This window comes from Lacerta agilis, chromosome 5, assembly GCF_009819535.1.
Source record: "Lacerta agilis isolate rLacAgi1 chromosome 5, rLacAgi1.pri, whole genome shotgun sequence".
Taxonomy (NCBI): domain Eukaryota; kingdom Metazoa; phylum Chordata; class Lepidosauria; order Squamata; family Lacertidae; genus Lacerta; species Lacerta agilis.
This window is the reverse complement of record NC_046316.1, coordinates 58,115,895-58,137,362: the sequence shown is the minus strand read 5'-3', so window position 1 is coordinate 58,137,362 and position 21,468 is coordinate 58,115,895. Positions and strand designations below refer to the sequence as shown.

Genomic DNA, 21,468 nt, shown 5'->3' with positions numbered 1-21,468 from the left:
TCTTCTTTAGAGACATCATCTCCAATGGTGAAAGCCACCACAGAGTTTTTCTTTCTAATAAATTTTTATACCTTTCCCATACTTCATAAAGGGGTTTTCTGAAAACATGGTTACCGAATCCTTTGTGTACCTTAATCTTATTTTGCCATAGGTATGCATGCCAGCCGAATCTGTTATCATGGCCCTTAAGATCTAGTAAGCTTGTATTTTGTAGTGTCATCCATTCTTTAATCCAGCATAGGCATGACGCTTCGTAATATAGTTTCAGGTCCGGCAGTGCAAACCCCCCTCTGTCTTTGGCATCAGTTAGTAATTTAAATCGAATTCTAGGTTTTTTTCCTTGCCAAATGAATCTTGAAATTTTCCTTTGCCAATCTTTAAAAATTGCCACTCCTTTAATTATAGGTATTGTCTGAAATAAAAATAACATTCTCGGTAATACGTTCATTTTGATTGCCGCTATTCTTCCTAGTAGTGATAATTTTAACCTTTCCCAAGTTTCCAGATCTCCCTTTATTTTATTCCAGGCCAAATCATAATTATTTTGAAAAAGATTAATATTCTTATTCGTCAACCAAATTCCTAAATATTTGACTTTTTTGGCTACTTCAATTTCTGTTAGATCTTCTAATTTTTTAATTTTATCATTGTCCATGTTTTTGACCAGCATTTTTGTCTTTTTCTTATTTAATTTAAATCCCGCGAGTTGGCCAAATTCTTCTATTTCTTGCAGTGCAGCATTGGTACTTTCCTCCGGGTCTTCCAATGTCAAAACTAAATCATCCGCAAAGGCTTTTACTTTATGTTGTTTTTTCGTCACGGGCTGATTTCATATTACAGGACTCCCTGCCCATGTGTTCCCCTTCTGCTGGGATTCAAAAGTCCCTCTATAGGTACCATGTGGTTTTGGCAGCCTCAGTATCAGGGTAGATGGGGTGGGAGTGAGGCTAAGAGTATTGCTAGTGAGTAACATTACTTTCTCCCCCTGTGGTTGGTGGCCAGGGCTGACCTACTTCAATGATATAAAGCTCATGACTATTGCAAATTATCCAAAGACTTGCAGTACAGGGCTTACTCTGAGCACAGTGGGACTTCCTTCTATGAGGCTTTCTCCCTTGAAAGTGTGTTTAGTTTTACAACCTTAATCTCTTTAATTCACAACTCTACAAAATTTAGCAATGGTATGCTAGAAAATACGTAGTCCTTCAGTTTGAAACTTTGGCACTGTAATTTTATTATTAAAATATTTACCTAAGTCTAAAACTGATGAACTTTTTCTTCCAATGAAAAGATGGGAAAGCTTTCAAGTAGGAAACAGTTACTAAGTTAATAAGGTCATCGTAAGAGATCAGTGTCATCTTGGGGAGATAAATGTACTATCATAGCTAGATGTTCATCTCCTCATTACTCAAAGATGTGGAAAGACTGAGTCACTTGAGCATTCTTTGTTGCTTCTGCATAATATTTGAAGGGTTATTTGAATTGTACTGTCAATTGTTTTTAGAGGAACGAACAGTGTTGTCGTCCTCTAAAATTCTTGTTAACATCATCACTTTCTTTGGTTCCAAAAGATTAATTCCTTTTCTGTATCAAATTGACTGATAAAATATAGAAAGAAGTAGGCAAATATCCTTTCTATAAATGCAGAAAAGGTAGGATGATGATAGGAAATAAGTCTACATTTCACTATGTTTGAATTGAAGTTGGACTGAGGAGATTGCTGGAAAAGGCTAGAAAAGCTTTGAGGAGAGTGGCCACAGGTGTGTGGTGCTGCATCATAAATATGATTGAAAGTTGATGGTTGGCATAAAGATTAGCATCAAGGAAGCTTTCTTTGTATGACTGTAATTTCCACTGAGGAAAATATTTCAGTATTTCATTCTACTGTGATTTTAAATTCAAGACAAGATAGGTTCTCATCTTATTACATATTTCCTTTCCATTTTTCATTGACTGCGCATTGACTCTGTACATCCTTATTTCCGTGACCAATATTTGACAACCTGATATTGATAACTGTCCTCGTCAATTATTTCTTCACCTCAGCTCACCCCACTATGTGAGAATGAACATCTCTGTTATTTTAATAACTGGGTCATAGAAAAATACCAGAGATTCAAATCATTACTGAAAGTCGTGGGGACTGTTGCTTGGGGTTTTTTTAGTGCTTAGCTTTTTAAGAGACTATTGATTTTGGTGGAACTAAATTCTGCAAAATTGAGCCCTCAGTACCTCAGCATAATTTACTAGGGTCTTTCTCTTTCTGGATTTACAGAGATATGAAAAATGCTGTAATTGGAAACAACAAACAAAAAGCCAACTTGATTGTTTTGGGAGCAGTTCCAAGGTATGTCCTCTGCTACTCTCCTTTTCACTGATTCACAGCAGGTCTCAAGTTAAGCTATTAAGATACTGGCACTTTAATTTGACTGTCTGTCATTGCATTTGTGTTTTCTCCACTGTAACTGAGATTAGTATGTCCGGTTCCTAGTATAAAACTAATTATGCAGACACATTTATACTACAAAAGTTGGGATTTATGGGTGATACCCACATTTCTCAGAAAATACTTTCCTAAACACACTTGCTTAGTAAAGCCTCTTAAGATTCAATGCAATTTGAAACAGCTTTAAGTTTTCTCTGTATCCCACTTACCAAAAATAAGAAATGTATAACAAAACATATAATTTTTGTATTCCTGTAAGATGTTCCAGTTTGGACTGCAAAGTTTAATGCCTTCTGTAGGTCATACCAAGTTTTTTATAGCCCTGAATAAACATAAGGACTCTGAGACCTGCTGACTGTAGTCTTGTATTGCATCCCTTTTGCAGTTTGTTTAGAATTCCTAGCTTCTTGTTGCATTAAAAAAAAAGAATGGGAACTGGTTTATTTCTTCTGGAAAACCCTTTAGTTGTAAAACATCAAAATAGTTGCATTTCAGTCTGTCTACTTGATGCTGATTATCCCCATAATTTCTTAGAACATTGTTTAGCATTTTTACTGGTTGGTGCCTTTTTCTTCTATTTTGTGGGTATTAGATTTTGCTATGTATTAACTTTTCCCATAAAGGTATAAACATCAATTTCAGTAACTGTCACTTATAAACATAATCAGCATACCTCAGCTACTTGGAACAGGCACTTCATGAATCTCTGTTAAGTTTTATGATAATTAAAAAATAGATGTTTGAAGACACATGAGCATGTATTTTTAGATACAATATGCAAGTTTAACTGAATTGTGCCTCTTTTCCATGGAAGGCACACATTTACTAGGCCATCTTTCAGAATTTTGTCAGGTTTTGCTGACACTGCCTTTTCTGTATGAATTAGATGTTATTATTAAAAAACAAACATAATTTCTGCATAAGGTGGCATGACTTTTGAAATCAGTCCATGTTAAAGTTCCTCTAATATAATTCAATTCAAGAAGCTTTGTTTTGTAAATTTACCTTCATACAAGAGTTTGTTTGGAAATTTTTCAAAACAAACTCTTAAACTAATGTACTGTATCACCTGGTGCAGTTTCAATTTACTTATAAAAGAAGAATGCTGCCACTTAGGTTCTTGACTTGTGCTGGGCAAAGGAAATGTGTACAGCTTATGGGATGTTGACTTTTGTTGTAATCTTCATGCTTTTCTTTCCTGCTATAGCATCACTGTACAGGAGTGCAATTTCCACAGCCACCACAAATTGATTCTTTATGTTGAATTCTTGTAGCCTTACTAAAACAAATGCAGTACCCCACTCATTTATGTGTACCTCTGCTTTGATAACTTGGACACAATATACTGATGGCTGTTTGTCTGAAAGGAATTTTGTGTGTCTGATAACTTATATCAGACTGTCAGGGACTATTTATTATGAATTAGTCACTGAAAACAAACCAATTTATAGAAAGGCAGTGTTATTTGGCATAACTCAGCTGTGAATCCATTAGCAAATGTATATTAATGTATAATACCATCTGTTTTTCACTGTTAATGATTTATTGGCTTACCAGAATATAAAAGTAATTAAAGAAACTGTACACCATGAGTCTTCTGAAAAATCTGTTTTGAAAGTGCTCAGTACAAGTATAGTCCAATATTTCTAGAGCAGTGAATTGGGGCTGCACCATAACGACAGACCCTGAGTTATGCTGGTTTGATCAGTCAGTTTCTTCATAATCACAACTTGCCATTCTTTCATGACCATTGAGGTTTACTTGGAGCAGACTGGAAGGAGGCTGTTTTTGGAAAATATGGCATCTGTTTGATCAGATTTCACTTAAGCTTTTTGACCAACTAATGATGTCTAAATATTTGGTAGGCTGTGACTTGAATTTTCAGTGATTGACATGTGTGCTCTTCCCTCTTGGATTGGTGCATTTCTCATCCTGCCCACTCATTGCTAGCTATGATTAACATTGCATCTGTACATTGTCAAATATTAACCATACCTACTTCTAATCTTGGTTTCAAACTATGTTTAATATTGCACAGTGCAGATTTAGCGCTAAGAAGGGAAAAGAATCATGCAATGCTGAGGAAGGGTAGAACGTGAGCCTCAGGTATGCATCCTGTCTCTTATCCATAATTAAGAGATCTGGAAGTGTTAATCTGCAGTGAGCTATATTGAAATGTAGTTTTAATCACACAGTAGAACTTCTAGAGATTCTTCTGTCGCTGTTGAACCAGACATAGCTAGAAGCAGGCACTCCTAGCCACTGAGGTCACCTAAGCCTCAAGGGACAGTATTAGATCCAGGAGTACCCCTAAGCTGTGATTGCTTCCAGGGGCATACAACTGCATCCAGAACAGGCCATCTTTCCACCTAGTTTCAGTTTGTTGTGCCATTTCTCACCCATCACTGCCTGCAAACACCTGTCTGGCACCTCAGCGCCTCTTCTGATTCAGATAGAACAATGATAGCAAGAGTTGGGTGTCATCTGCATATTGGTAACACTTCCCTTCAAAACCACTGATGAAAGGCCACTGTGGCTACATGTAGATGTTAAATAGCATGTTCTTGCTATTAATCAGAAAGGAAAGATGGTTATGGTGGCAATATTCATGAGGCCTATGCAGTAACCTTTTAAAAATATCTCATGATCTCCTGACGTTAGGCCAGAAAGTGTGTTTACTTTTCTTTGAAGAATACACACAGAATGCATCTTTGTGTATTTTGCAGGGAATTGGAATAGATGACCCATGGGATCCTGTCCAACTCTACAGTTCTATGAAACACCTGAGCCGCAGTTATCCGTTGTAATACCATAGGATTGCATTTAGAAGCTATGCTGAAACAGGCAAATGTCCAAAGTTCATTACTAGCAGAAAAATTCATGCAAAAATAAATTATGTAGGTGTGTTAATTTGTGTCATGTAATTTTTAAACACAAATGACACTTGTCAGCAGAAGTGGAAGCAAATTATAGGAGATAATCATCCATGCTTGGTTAAAAAGCCTGGCCTAATTGTAGTAAAGGTAAAGGTACCCCTGACCGCTAGGTCCAGTCGCCTCTGGGGTTGCAGCGGTCATCTCGCTCTATAGGCTGAGGGAGCCAACGTTTGTCCGCAGACAGCTTCTAGGTCATGTGGCCAGCATGACTAAGCCACTTCTGGCGAACCAGAACAGTGCACGGAAATGCTGTTTACCTTCCCGCTGGAGCAGTACCTATTTATCTACTTGCACTTGACGTGCTTTTGAACTGCTAGGTGGGCAGGAGCTGGGACCGAACAACGGGAGCTCACCACGTCGTGGGGATTCAAACCGCCAACCTTCTGATCAGCAAGCCCTAGGCTCTGCAGTTTAGACTTTAGAAAACAACTCCACCTACTGTGTAGTAGGAGAAAGAGGAATCGTCTGTAAGGGAACAGGATTCATAAGCAAATAGTGCTTGCATCTGTGTATATTTACACACTGGCTTACAATACATGTAGTTGACCTTCATTTTAAAGAGAGGTTAAAAATGTAGGGCTCCCCCCCCATCTTTACCACCACTTCTTTATCTGCCCCTCTTCATTCCCCCCCCTCTCCCTCTGAAGTTGTGAAGAATGTATAGGTAGCTAATTTGGTGGAAGTATGAGGAGAGCATAACTAAATGGGTATCCTCCTCTAATGATCTTCTCAAGACCTTCCTTTCTTTTCAGAGGGGCATCAAGAGTTTTTAGGGGGCTAACCAGGTAGGGTATTAAAGTTTAGGAGATTACAGGTAATTATGCATAGGTGAGATGGGGAATGAGTCGACAGGCATTTTCAGGATAGTAGGCTTGTCAGGTTTTGCATGTTTGATGTAGATTTTTCAATTTCGTTGTTCTGTATGGGACAATGACAATAAAGATTATCGTATCATATCATATTGTATCAATAAACTAATAAAGATGCAAGCAACCAGCATTATTTTCCTGCTTCTTCCTGCATCTTAGCTGAGAGGACATGGGAGAATAAGCAAGGGCCCAGAAAGGTTTTAGCTTGAAGGTTGCTGGGCAGGGATGTCCATCTACTGGTAGATCCCTGCGATGCCCCCTTCTGGCCCCGGCCCCTCAGCCTGACCCGCCCTCGGTTGTTGGAGAACGGAAGACGGAGTTTACAAACCAAGGTTGATTTCCCCCTCAGCGATCCTTTTGTGAGTTGCTGTTTCTCTTTCTCCCCAAAATACTTTTAAAATGTGGCGTTCCCCCTCCCTAAAATAAGCAAAGCAACTTCAGCCTCCCGAACCCCCTCTCTAAAAAAAACCTCAACAACTTTGATCCGAACCCCTAAAAAGGGGGGTAGATCACTGCCAGTTTTTAATTCTGTGAGTAGATCGCAGTCTCTTAGAAGTTTGCCACCCCTGCTCTAGGGCAATTTGTCAGTATTGTCAATGTATGATTGCCTAACACTTCAAATTGATTAGCAGGTGAATGGAATCCTGTAGTGCATATGTAACACTGGACTTCTGTCTTCAAATACTCTTTATTTTTTAACTTTATTACATTTATATCCCACTTTTATTCCATTGTGCAACTCAAGTGGTGTGCATGTGATTCCCAGGTGATCTTGGTGCTGCCCAGACCAGACCAGCTTAGCTTCAAGCAGATGATTCTATTTTAAGTGACATACTCTTAGTGAAAATGTTCTGAGGATCAGAGTGCCTTTAGATTCTTCACAAAGAAAATAATCTTATGGGAGATACCTAAAAATAATAATACTATTGATTCTAATGACTTCAAAGTAGTTGATTATAATGACCAAAGCCTATAATGCTATTATGTAGTTTGTGCAAGACTCTACTTGATATGCTAGGTGTGAGAAACTGACCATAGTGATAAACTGAGTGACTTCTTCCATTAAGCTTATCCTGTTAGGCTTGTTCATTCTCAGTGTTTGGAGTTGTTTGGACCTGCTGCAGATACTAAAGTTTACTTAAAAAAAAGAAAGATAATCACAGGCAACCTTTTCAACTCTTGTTTCTGGAATAAGCATTGAGTTTGACTACCTGTAGAAGTGATGGCTTGGAATTGCTGTAATATTGAATTTTCTTCCCTTTACCACCTAGGACAGTCTTCTTTTCAACTACTGTTCCTTACTCTTGGGGTGCAGGGTAGGTTTTGGGGAAAGGCTGTGCAGTTATACCTACCTGAGCCAAAGAATTAAAATGCTGCAACACATGTTCATGTACCCAGAGCATATGAGTTAGTGCAGACCTGCTGCATTTGTGTTCAATCTTTTATGACATAGTAGTTTTAACAAAACAAAATAAAAAATTAAAAAAATCCTTCCAGTAGCACCTTAGAGACCAACTAAGTTTGTTCTTGGTATGAGCTTTCGACACGAAAACTCCAGTTACAGGTAGGTAGCCGTGTTGGTCTGCCATAGTCAAAACAAAATTAAAAATTAAAAAAAATCCTTCCAGTAGCACCTTAGAGACCAACTAAGTTGGTTCTTGGTATGAGCTTTCTGGTTCTTTATTCTGTGAAATCGCTTTTTTCCTGAAATTCCGGCGTCCATTTTCACTTTGCCATACTCAAGGTCGAAAAACAACTTTCCAGTCAAAACAACTTATTTCCTTTCTGCCTTCGGCGCCATTTTACTTTGTTCTTGCCAAATTTTCCGAGACCTCAGAAAAAGGGGTATTCCCAAACCAATCAGTCAAATCAAATCTCAAGTCCAAATTCCCTTTTACAGGAAAAACAGTTACAGAAGACTTCTTTGTTTCAAACTTTTGACAGCAGCTTCGGATACAATATCGCACTGTCTCTTCCTGTATCAACCGTCAGGGACCAACCTCCGTGTTTTTTTTAGAGTCCCTTCCAAGCCGAATTTTAAAAGAATTTTTCTTTGTTAAATGGGTACTTACAGAGTCCAAATAAATCCTAATCATGGAGAAATTGAGCACTCCTTCTGCCAGCAGCCGCTACTTCTCGCTGAAGAGGTAGTGTTAATCCACAATACCCAGCCTACAACCCCGCTCGCTCCAGCAGCCCTTACTAGGGCTTACCGAAGAGTAGGGGAGGCTGGATCCATGCCTCCAGGACGCCCTTCCTGGAGTTTTTTCGGGGGTCGCAGCGCAGTTGTGACTCCCCCTCCCCCCTCAGCGATAGAGAAACCTCGGAGCCGAGGTTTCTCCCGACTGTGCAGCTCAGCGTCCAACCGGAAGTCTAGTCTGAGTGATTAAAGGATGTTATGTTTGTATTCTTATGTTTATAAGTAGAGGAAAACTGTCATAGGGCTTTGAATTATAGAGTTTTAAGAGAATCTTAATGGTCATTCTTCTAACTTTCTGCCAAATCAGGAATCTACAACCACCATATCCCTGATAGATGACTTTCAATCTCTGCTGCTAAAGAAAAATCTGCAGCCTTTTGAAATGGTTTATTCTACTGTACAAGCTGTTAAGACATCAGTTACTCATAATATTTAGTCTAAATTGTTTTTCTTATAATTGTGCACCCACTGGTTCAGTTCCTCTGGGCTGCAGGAAACAAATTAGAGTAATCTATATGACAGCCTTTCAAATGTTTGTAGATAGTTATCTTCTTGATACACATTAAGAGTAGCACACATTCTTGGCACACATTAAGAGTAGTTTGAGCAGTTTATCTAGCCAGACTCTGTGTAGTGCCTTGTCGATCTGAGTTGGTGAATATTGCTTCCAAACCCTTGAACCTCTGAATGTTTGATCAGATGGGTCAGATTTTGTTATGACCCCATCATCACTTTCTGTTGGGGTGTTTTGTACTCCTCAGTGTACCATTCTCTGGGTGATGAAACTGTGGCTTTAGGAGGATAAATGATGTATTACAAGCATTTCTTATATGAAGGTGGCAGAGAGCCATGACTGTATGTTCTAGTTCAATGAATGGATCAGTCTCTCTGGTCTGTGTCAGTTTCTGTTCCTTTCTGTTTCTGCATTAATCTGCTTTTTATTAGTTTCTGTGAAAATTCATATTTAAATACGTATTTTATTATCACAAAATAAATCCAAATGCAAATATGAATTATCTTGATGTATGTATTTCTAAACTTATTTGATCCTAAATGCATATTTTAGTGTAAATCTTGAGCAGTGAATTGTATCACAAAATTTTGAGAAGTGCAAAATCCAAAGTACTGTGTTCAGGTCCATGTATTAGTCTCAGAAGTGCAAATTAGGCTAGTTCTCTTAAGAATATAGCCAAACAAAGTTCTGCATCCCTATCTAGTTCTTTGGGCCAAAAGGGGGCTGATTAAGTCTCAAAGGTTTTGAAGCTTCTCTCAGTTCTGGCTTCCTTCCTTGTTAAAGGGGGAAAGTCATACAGTTGACTTTCAGGAGTAGTGAGGTGGCACAGGACTAAGAAGGTTGGATAAATGGTATGGTGTTAGGTATCTTACAGTGGCATTCTACCTGCAACAGCTTTTGCTTTTCACCTTCCATCCCCAATCTTTCTCTTAGTCTGAAGTGGCAGGATACTGACAGCCAAACTACACATTTAGCTGTACATGCTTTTAGACAAGCAAACCTAAGCCAGCCACTTTGACGGTGATACTTTGAGTTCTTGTGAGTTAAAAATGGCACGAATATTATTCAGTGTTTCATATTTTTATGTTAATTTGGTTGATTTGGGCAGTTTGGCTGTATACAAGGCTTGTGCACATGGCACTATAGCTACTGAATTAGGCACCTCAGGCAGCATTCAGAGCTGTTTCGGGAAGAGGGCATTCTGGTGAACTTGTGTGATCCTCTGAAATGGGATACATTCCTAATAAAGTAAGGCTTTAAAACTAACCCCACTTACCATGCAGTCATACCCATTAAATTCAGTAGGATTTGCAAGTGAACATGGATAAGATTGCATTGCAAAATTCTGATCTACATCTCAGAAAGATGAGGGAAGTAAAACTGATCCTTAGTCATGGTGACTGATAAAGTAGTCATCTGAAAATACATTTAGATTTAAAAGTCCTTCAGTTGAAAGAACATCTTATGAAATAACTGCACCATCTTCCCAAATAAAGACAGAATTTATATGATAGAAAGAAATAAAGCAGTAGCATCAATTGCTTACAGTTAAAGTGAATTCCAGCTGTTGTGAACAGATCATTTGTATCAGTGTAAGTCTTAGGGCTTGCCAAGCAGAAGGTCGGCAGTTCGAGTCCCCGCGACGTGGTGAGCTCCCGTTGTTCGGTCCCAGCTCCTGCCCACCTAGCAGTTTGAAAGCACGTCAAAGTGCAAGTAGGTACCGCTCCGGCGGGAAGGTAAACGGCGTTTCCATGCGCTGCTCTGGTTTTCCAGAATCGGCTTAGTCATGTTGACCACATGACCTGGAAGCTGTCTGCGGACAAACGTTGGCTCCCTCGGCCTATAGAGCGAGATGAGCGCCGCAACCCCAGAGTTTTCTGAGACTGGACCCTAATGGTCAGGGGTACCTTAACCTTTAAGTCTTAATGGAATTTGATGTCTAGAATAAAGGAGTACTTTCTGTATGTCTGCGAATGAATCTCATAGATCAGGGTTGGGAACTTTTCTGGCTCCAAAGGCCAGATCAGTATCAGGCCAGTGGTATGGCCTAATTTAAATGTCATTATGACATCACCTGATTGGCAGGTGGGCATGGCCAATTTTGAGGCTACGCAGGAAACTTTAGGGGAGAGGAGGGAGAAGTTCTGTTCCACAGGTGGAAGTCTGCTTTGTGAGCAGAACAACAGCATTGACTGTAACTAGGTTATGTGACAGCTCTATCAGCGTTGCATGTTGTCATGTTGGACAGGGCTAAAAAAAAATTGTTTTCTAACAAGTTGCATATGCCTCAGCAGAAGTGGGAGGGGGGAAATCTTCCAGCTCTTTCTTTACGGTTGTGTTGTAGCATATCCCATTTTATAAATGGGCATCTGGAAGTCCCTTTTAGTTTGTTTTTTGACAATGTATTCTAGATTCGTTCTAAGGTTTCAAACTTATTTTGCTTAATGCTTTCTTATAGAACAATATAATGAGAGCTATTCTGATTCCTTAGATATTACCCTGCTTTTACCAGTCTTCCATTTTCTTTTGGTTCTTACATCTCTATTCCTTAGTGTTGGTATCTGATATTGTCTCCTTATCCCCATTAGTCCATCTTATGTAGACTGGACAGTCTCCAGAGTAGGATTGTGTCCTTTCTGTGTATAATACTTAACTCACAACTTAGGCTAACACTGAGTAGAGCAGTGTTTTCCCTTTCCGTAGTACCTGCTTACTTTTAACATATAATAGTTTTTTGTTTGAATTATGCTTTGCTAAGTCAAAATTTTCTTTTGTGTTTCCGTGTATAGGTTGCTATACTTGCTTCAGCAAGAAACCTCCAGCACTGAGCTGAAAACTGAATGTGCAGTGGTGCTAGGAAGCCTTGCAATGGGTACAGAAAACAATGTTAAATCTCTTCTGGACTGCCATATCATACCAGCCTTACTACAAGGTACCTTCATTTTCATTATTGTTATCCTCTTGTTTGCACAGCATGTGAGAACTGGAAAAAGTTTCTCAACTTGTATTCACAGGGTTACTGTCGCCAGATCTTAAATTTATTGAAGCTTGCCTCAGATGTCTTCGCACCATTTTTACCAGCCCTGTAACTCCTGAAGAACTATTGTACACGGTAAGTTATATGCAACAGGTATGTTTTCTGCAATAGCTGGTCACATATTGCAGCTCATTTAGAACATGTGTGGGAGAGTGTGTTGCTGAAAGAATTTTGAACGATGGTGATGGAGAATTGGCTTCACGGGAACTGGAAGCTAGAAAGAATTTCTAAAGTTCTGCCACTCTGTGGAGTATTTGCTATATTTACCCTTAAGGACCTATATCTGCTATCCTAATATATAAGGCAGTTCAAAAAATGAACTGTATTGCAGCAAGTGCCTGTCACTACTGCCATCTGTTGCAGCAGAAACTTGTGAGATCTTCTCTTATTCACCCCTATGAGAGGTTTGTGAAAGCTATAGTATAAACACCAAGAAGAAAAGCAAACACAAACGTTGCACTGCAATGTTATCTGTGTTGTAAAATGAGTTTGAGTTATTTTAACTCAAAACTGTTGGCAATTTTATTCAGTGTTATGTTTTGGGAGATATTTATTACTAGATTATGTATTCACAAATTATTTCTTTATGTGAACTAGTAAGAAACCTGTTTCAATTGCAGTGGGAAAATTGGTTAACATTAACCCAGCGTAATACTGATATCTGAGAAAATAAACTCTGATTTATAGGATTAAAGGTTCCTATGTTCATTTTCAAAGGGAAACTACTAAACGGGACAACGTACAGCTTGTAGAGACTTATTAGAAATCTGAGAAACTCCATTTCTGAAAGGAAGAGCTAGGTTGTCCCAGATCACTTTTCCCTGGAGCCTCCTGTGTGTCTGCTTTTTCTGAGTTGCTACTGTTAGCAGATCTCCTCCTTGTTATGGTGCAAAGTGAGCAGCCAGAAGTGAATAAATATTCATTATTCTAAGATCTGGGTCTGCTTCTGGGATTGGATGCTGGAGAGCTTGTCAGCCAGTGGCATGTGATGGAAGAGCAGAGCATTTCTCTGGGGAATCCTCTGGAGGAGATTTGGAAGGGGCATGGAGGGCTGCAGAGATGAAGAGAGCAAGGGAAATCCTTTTGTGCGAGTAAAAGTCTGCTCATGCGATATTGGGTATCTCCCATTGATTTTACTTTTATACAAAGGGAATAACCCAGTGCATGTAGTATATACACAATAACTGCTTGCTGGTGTTGAAAATTTTAGTTGTAATGTTCAGCTTTCTCTCCTGATTCTTTTAGGATGCTACAGTTATTCCCCACCTCATGGCACTGCTCAGCAGGTCTCGATATACTCAAGAATACATATGTCAGATCTTCTCACATTGCTGCAAAGTAAGAAAGGAGCATGAAACGTTCTACAGGGGTCTGTAAAACCCAAGTATTCCCTTTTGGTGGGCTTTAAAAATACTGTTTTGTTAAGATAACTGTGTGTGTGTGTGTGTGTGTGTGTGAGAGAGAGAGAGAGAGAGAGAGAGAGAGAGAGAGAAACAGTGGACCAGACGTGGAATATTTTCTTTGATTTGCTTGCAGGGCTAAGCAGGATTGCTCTTAAAGCAAAATAAAAGCAGCAAAATGAGTTAAAATACACATTTCATTAAAAAATTAGCAAGGCACAAACCTTTCTCAGGATGACTGTATATAAAGGTTTCTCACTAAAGCTCTCAAATCAGCACAGCGTGAATGAACCATTCCTTAATTTTTCACTCTGTAGAACAGTTAAACTGCCTTGAATGAGATCAAAGGAACAGGCTATCATGGACAATTTTTTGACAGTATTTGAGAACTTGTATATATTTCAGATATAACCAACCATAGCTTTATTTTTGTTTACAAACTTCTCTCTGTGTGTGTGTGTCTGCCTATCTTTTAAGAAATTGACTGCCTGAAAATTGGAAGTTACTATCTGCAGAAATTATGTGGTACATGCTTCAAACCTCATTTTCACAGTCCAAAATCTTAACAATATAAATACTTTTCTGGAGAGTTGTTCCTACTCTGTCTGCTCTTCTGTAGGCATTATCTCATCTGTGTATCCAGTATTTGACACCTACAAATGTGTGACAGATGTAGCCATTGTCCCAAGGTTTCTGAGTAAAGTGACACAACTATGCATAGCTATATTCTTGCTCCACCCTGGTTTAAAAGTTGGGCTGTTATCTTTGAGTCCTTTTCTTTCCCATCTCTGTCCTATAAAGGCTATGATGCTCATTGTTCACCCTGCCATTTCCTATGCCCCGCTTGTGTCTGGAACTAGTGCAGGTTGTGATTAGGGCAACTCATATGAGCCCATCAAGCTCTGAAAGGCCCATGCTTGATACTGAAGATAAATTACTGCATTGAGTCTGGTGGAGCAGAAGATTTGACATTCCAGAAATCTCAAATTACGCCACTGTTCCTCTTCATATGCATTCAGAACCAGATTAATTTTGGAAGAGGCAATCCTAAATCCACAGTTGTGACAAAACTAGGCAAGGAGGGGGCATTCAAATGCATGATTTCACTGCTGCAGTCTGAAGCGGTATCATGGAAGTAGAACATTACTACCCCTTGCTATTTCTGCATGCCTGTATCAGCCCGTTTTGTGTGACAGATACAAAATGTCCTGCTGTTCAGGGTCTTGTGCAATTATAGCTCAAACAGATGCAAAGGTTACAGAGCACAAATAAACTGTAGCAGCTGATGTCTGACTGGAACACAAATTAAGTATTTTTTCAAGGAATGTGTATCATATTAGAAATGAGTCTGTTTGAGTTGCTACTCCCAAATTACCAGGGTCAAGTTTTCCATATATTGTCTGGCAGTTGAATAGAGGTTACTTCCTGAAATAGCTGGCTTCACAAGTATAACTTTTATTTAAAAAAATATGTATGTTGATGTTCAGAGCTAATTGAACAGAAAATGCTTCCTAAAATGTTTACCCAAAACATTGGCAAATGAGATAATTTCTTGTGACGTTTTGAAAGCTGTGTGAATAAGAATGATCAAAATATAATTTTTAGCACCCTAAGTCTTATGTTTTGGCATATAGATTATCTTAGCACAAATGAAAAAAAGTAGTGAATTGATGAGGTCATACAGAAAATTGCAAGAGTTACAATATACCATTTTAAAGTTTCCAGAAATATTATTAGAATGATGGGGAAAGTCAGTTTATCTGTTTTTAGTATCTTGCAGCTTATCAAGGTTTTTCCCCTCTTCATTTTTATTCTGCAACTATGCTCTCCAGAGTTTCAGAAATAGTTCAAGACAGTATATTTGGACAGACTGTCAAGCAGCTGGTGGTTGTGCTGTAATAATGCATAACATTTATTTAGCATTTAGAGTCTCCAAATTTCATTTACATTGTAATCCTTACAACAGAAATATTGTAGGAAGGTAGGTGAATATTTTCCCTATGTTTCAAATTGGGGACTGAAGTGGATAAACTAGTTTGCTTAATGCTTTATAGAGTCTTTTATGTTTTTACTAAAACCATGAAATCATTTGAAATCAATTGCAAAATTGTAGGGGAATGCCTATTATCTTATTGAACCTTCAGGAGACTACACATGCAAATCTACATCTGAATAATTACAGATTGGGGATACTAACAAAAGATTTAAAAACTGAGCAATAGAGTTTGCACAAAAACCTGACAAAAGGCAGCCAATTTATACTTGTATTTTACTAGTGAAGAACATTGAGGCTGAAATATAGTAATCCATTATTGCTAACCCAGTCATTGTAGAGAATTTTGTTATTTAAAAGTCTTCTTTTTTATGTAATTATTATTACATTTGTTTGTCATTGTATGCAAACAAAAGTCTCAAAGTGACATAACAACAAATTTTAATACAAACAGTAGAATAAGGACAAAATTCTACCTCACTGTACCTCACCCACAGATCTACCAGTTTATTCCAATCTACCTTTTGCTAATCCCCGATTCGAGACACTTTATGCTAAAACTAGGTGTTTTTTTTAATTTCCTACTCAGTTTCATAGCCGTTACACTAGTTTTCAATCACTGTGTGCATCTGATTTTTGAAATTTATGTATTCTTTCTATAGAAATGTGTTTCTGTCTTCTATATTCAGTAGTAGTTCCTGAATGCACAGTGGGGCCTAGATTGGTCCACTGTATAAAATACTGGACATAGATCCATCAGGCAAAGATCAAAATTCAGTTTATAAATCAATATTTGAGAGACCACGTGGGGGGACAGGGTGGTAGGGGAATGGAGTTAGGCCCACAGTACTCAGATACGTTGCAGGTTAAAAAGGAGAAAATGATACTTGACTTTAATTTTATATCTTTTAATATCTGTTCTTCAGCTCCGACACTGGCATAGCTGCGGCTTTAAATCCTCGCCTCAGCCACTTCTATGTGCCAATGTAAGTTTTTTTTCCTCCTTCAAAATGGTATATTAATTGCATTTTAACTAAACAAATTGTCAGTGGTAGTAGCTGAAGTCTGTCTTAAAAGTCCAGATTCTTCACAGCTGTTAACCTGGTTACTTGTTGCATAACGTCAGATTTTTACTTGAGCCAGATTTTGTGTATATATTTTATTGGCTAATCGAGTCACATTTTTTTTTAATAGTAAGAGAAAAGTTTTGCTGCTCTGATTTGGAGCCACCAGCCTTATGAGAAGATTGTGGCAGAAACAACATTGTTGAGTGGTAAATGAAGGAGGGCTGGTTTTTGTAGTATGGATGTTGATGTTCATAGCACCAGAAGAGTACAAATAGCCATAAAGTCCAAATTGTCAACCTCAAGCCAAGGCTCTCCAGCTATCAACTCCCCACACAATGTACTGTAAATAGAGCAGAACTTTACATCACTCCGTAGGTGTCTACGGAAGATGACTTTGGGTGACTCAGTCAGTTGAACCTAATTGCACATTAGAGCAGAATTGGGGTGGGAGGGTTCAGTAGTCAACTGGCCAGGGAAGAAACTCTTCCCTTATTCCCAGTATGAGAATCCATTAGACTCTGAACACAAAGCAGAACCGAGGAATCAAACATCCTCAACTTACTCTAAAGTTTTAAATCGTTATGTTGTTGTGACGGGCAATCGTCGTAGGTGGCAAAAATAAACTGTGATGAAACTGGTGGAAACTCTGCACTAGTCTAAATTGACTACAACCATGCGTTGTGTAAAGTAACATAATTAGTGCCTCGATTTCTGATGGGGTGAATAGGTATTTTACCTTGTCTTTCTGAAATCTAATTGTTTATCTGTATCATAAAAATTTGGACTAGGTAGGTTTTAACCTGGCATATATTTTATAATTTATGTTCAGTCGTATTGTGTAAAATATTCTTACTCGACTACGAGTGATCACCAAGGAAGAACATAGGAAGAAGCTTCTTTGTGAAAGTCCAGCCATTGGCTTACAACCTACCTATTAAAAAAGGTACTCTAGGATGAGGTTGAAAGAATGGAGACAGGAAAGATAAACTAGCCAAACAACATTTTTTTTCTTTTTAGGCAGCCACCACCACCATATTGGAGTTGCATATCTTTTGGTTTCTGATATTTATTGCAACAAAACAAATTGGGTAAAAAGATGACTAGTATGTTTGAGGCCATCTAGTTGCACATGTTTTTCAAATGCAGTTTTCTGCCTTTGACTATTTTGTATAAATTTATATTTTTGAACTTTTTCATAATCTTTACAATATCTAAAACACCGACTTGTTGAGGGGAGGGAGAGAAAGGAAATACATGAACCCATTATTAAAAGGGTGGGTTGAGACTAAAGTTGTAAATGAACAAAACAGGCACATATAAAATGCCACAGATAGGTACAATATCATAGGGAAGAGAATAAAAACAGCAAATGGACAACACTATACTTTAATTATACTCATATATATTGGGATTTCTTGTGACTCTTCCTTTTTTCATGCCTTCCTATTTAAGGATACTGCTTTTAAATGTCAGTTGGTAGGCGAGCTGGCAGGATATTTGCTGCACAGTTTAAACTCTGTTACAGGCTTCCCATTCTATGATATTAGATGTAAGACACACATGAGAAGAATGATTATTGCCTGTGCCTTTTATAGAGGGGGGATAGGTTTATTAAACTATCTGACTTTTTTGGGGGGGGGAATTGCAAATTATGAACCTTCTTAAGCATTTTCCAGTGGAAAGGCGGGATACAAATGCTTTAATATTCCCAGTATATGCCTGTCCATCCTTGTTCCTTGCTGCTTCTCTGTCAGCTCAAAGGCTTTCTTTTCTCACATTCCCACAAAGTTCATGCAATCTGTGTTCCTTTTTCCATCTTGTGGATTTAGCTTTCTTTTGCAGTATTTTCTGTCTCCAGTAGACAGTTGTCTTTACTAACTTCATGAAGCTTCCACTTTAGACATGAAAAATGGGAGTATTGTCACCTGGTCTGATATTGTTACTATTACATTTGGGGGAGGGGGAGCGTTATCAGAAAGTAGACACAAAAAAAGTTATGAAAATTAATTATCATTGAAGTTGGAATGATCATTTGTCCATTTGAGATGCGCATCTTACAAAGCACTTTGGATCTCTTCTTCAGTTTACAACTCCTAGTCTGTCTGTACATTCTTGCATTACTAAACCAGGATATTAAAATGCAAGTAAGAAAATGGCCTGTGGGGTTCTAGAAGCTATTCTGCTCACCCAAAATATCATGTACTTAGAGTAAACTTCTAGATCCTGGTGTCTGCTGAAGGATATGCCATGCCATCAAAATTTCTTTTTAGCCACTAAAGCTAGAGTTGATTCCTGCAATAAAGGGAAAGCTGAGGGTCAAATTCTGTTGCAGCTTCAGATCTTAGGGTTCAAGGTACCTCAACACCACAAGAGGTGGTAATCCAGTGCACTGTACTGTGTGATATCTGGTGTATGGGTTGGATCCAGAGAATGAAGGGCCACTTGCACAGTTCATCTTTTCTGGCTCCCTTCCCCTCCACCCCTTGTGCTCCCCCGAAGCCGCTCTGTAGCATGGGATAGATAATGGGCAGGGGGGGGGGTCTATAATGGAAGGGAAAACTGGAAGAATTTGGCTAAGAGTGGCAGCACTTTGTTCAAGACAACTTTGGATTCAAGCCTGGATTTTTATCAGAAGCTTGCTTTCATATTTTGCTGCTTGTCTTTTTAAAATGCCCACAATTTTAATGAATGAAATTCGTTACAGCTAAACTGCACATTGCATTAAATGTGCAGTTTTGGGTATGTGTCTCAGGTTTTTTTTTTTTTTAAATTAGCAGTTACCACAGCTTATCTAATGGAAGCCACAACCACCCAGCTGCCATGTAGCTACTTTTCTATAGCAAATTACAGCTGTGGTGGTGGGGGGGGGCAGTTTCCTGGGATATTGGTGGAGGTTTAAACATTTCCCTGCAGTTCTGGCCCCTCAAATTGGCTGCTACTTTATATGGAAAAGCAGCACAACAGAAAACTATGCATCTTAGTCCTTACTGGAGTTGTCTTTAAAATTTAGCTTGACTCTCTTTTGGTAGCAATTTTGGAAGATGCTGTAAAAATCCAGTCTATTCTTAACTTGGAATGAACAATAATAAACTTGGAAAATGAGTAACCTTTCAATTTAGTATGCATTATGTACAGTAAATAATTATCTCTTCTCCCTTTACATTTAAGGAGCAATGGCTTTTTTCTTTTTTAATAGGGTCCAGACCATCAGACAGTCCTGTTTAACCATGGAGCAGTGCAGAATATTGCTCACCTGTTAACTTCTACATCTTATAAAGTAAGGCATTAATATAACCTCTATTCTGTAAAGTAAGCCATTAGTTTGAATCTTGATGCAGCATCATTGCTGGAGTGAAGAAGTAAGTGCAGCAGAAGCTGCTGTTTTGGTATAGAAGAGACTGCAAATGTTTCACTTTTAGCAGTGTGTGTATAGATATGGGGAAACATCACAAAGCATATTTTCCTATAAAGTGCTCTTCTGTTGTATACTTGAGAGGCATATAAAAGGAAGAAAGTGGGAGAGTAGAAGGGAACATCATGGAAAGGGGTAGAGGAAAGGAAAGTTGAAGAAATTTCTCTGATGGCATCTTCCTGGCAACATTATTCCTGTCATGAAGTAGCATGCTTAATCATTACTTAATTGTTTTGTTATTCTCCTAATACCAACTACTTGTAACAAATTTAAAATGTAGAAATGTTTAAAATGGCTATAAGCAATTAACCTTGTAACATTGAAAAGTACACCAACCTCCAAAAAGAAAACAAAAATAAGATAAACTACTCAGAACATCACCAACAAAGAAACCATGGCAAACCAGCTCATCTTATTCCATCTGGTGCCCTGGGAGATGATAGTTTTAACGGGCACTGGTAGTTAGTGCCTGAAACTTCAAATTACAAATTAATTATATGGCAGAAATGGCCAATGGCAGAATTAAGAAGAGATTCAAACAATTAAATTCTTCAAAGCAAAGTGTATACTGAGTTGAGTCATTTCTACCTTCAGTGAATAACATTAACTTTGGCCCAAGACGACTACTTAGTACATAACATGAAGTAATAAAAGAAAACTAGACCTCCTCAAAGTTAACTTTCCAAAACATAGAAAATAAGGTTGTACTTTATCGAATTCAAGTATTTATGTTTAATATTTAGGAAAATGGAGGAAGGGGGTTGAAAGTAAATCCCCACTGCATGCTGCTTGGGAGACTGCGCAGGGAGAACTCTGTATCTGGCATCTCCCAGCACATCATTCTGTAGGAAGGTCTTGATTTGCTTCCCCTGTTCAGTTTTAAAATTAACCTGTAAAAATTAGATTACCGGTAATTACTCAGATTCGTGATGTTTGAAAAATATTCCATGTAATCTAGAACAGTTCTGGATCATGCTCCTAGCATGGAACCTGGTCCACGTCAGATATTATTGGGGAAGTACTAGGATGAAGAGGCCTCTAGGAAGAGTTTGGTTGTTTTGGTGGCAAGTGAAGTAAAAGACTGGCCTGAGACCCTGAAGAACCACTCCCAGTCAGAATTGCCAATACTAGGCTAGATGGACAAGTAGAAAGGACTTAGTAGAAAGTAGCTTCCTATGACCTTTTTGAACCAGCCAAATCTGCTTTATACAAAGTTCATTGGCAACTCTGATTTTATTTGTAAATTGAGTAAAAGGATGTGAGGACCTTTGCTACAAATTGTATAATAAATATTCACTGGATAATTCACTGGATACAAATGCTCTGCAAGTTCCAAATATTAAGGCTTCCGTTGCATTCTTTCGTAATGGAACATCCTGTAGTTTTAATCAGAAATATATTCTGTTCAGTACATTTAGACGTTGACTCGTAGAGTTACAGTTGCCTGAAACTGGGGTTTCCTGATAGCTCTGGAAAGTGAAAATCTCCTGTGTGCTTAGCCTTATATTAATTGGCAGTGAGAAACCTTGTGGGCATTTTATTTTGACTCATTATAAGTAGCCAAAGGTCATTTCTCAAATTAGGCTGCACTCAG

The 21,468-nt window shown here is 38.3% G+C and overlaps 1 protein-coding gene across 4 annotated transcripts in view; it reads left to right on the top strand.

Moving 5' to 3' along the window:
• ARMC8 (armadillo repeat containing 8) overlaps positions 1-21,468 on the top strand; it is a 49,383-nt gene that overhangs the window by 11,787 nt on the left and 16,128 nt on the right. The window contains exons 3-8 of one of the 4 annotated variants that reach the window (XM_033150056.1): positions 2,276-2,347; positions 11,755-11,897; positions 11,980-12,077; positions 13,248-13,340; positions 16,322-16,381; positions 19,659-19,739. In XM_033150056.1, coding sequence (XP_033005947.1) covers positions 2,276-2,347; positions 11,755-11,897; positions 11,980-12,077; positions 13,248-13,340; positions 16,322-16,381; positions 19,659-19,739 — 547 coding nt within the window. Of the gene's footprint in view, positions 1-2,275; positions 2,348-11,754; positions 11,898-11,979; positions 12,078-13,247; positions 13,341-15,931; positions 15,956-16,321; positions 16,382-19,658; positions 19,740-21,468 lie in introns of those variants that run through there. The other 3 variants (XM_033150058.1, XM_033150057.1, XM_033150059.1) reach the window with 3 other exon arrangements.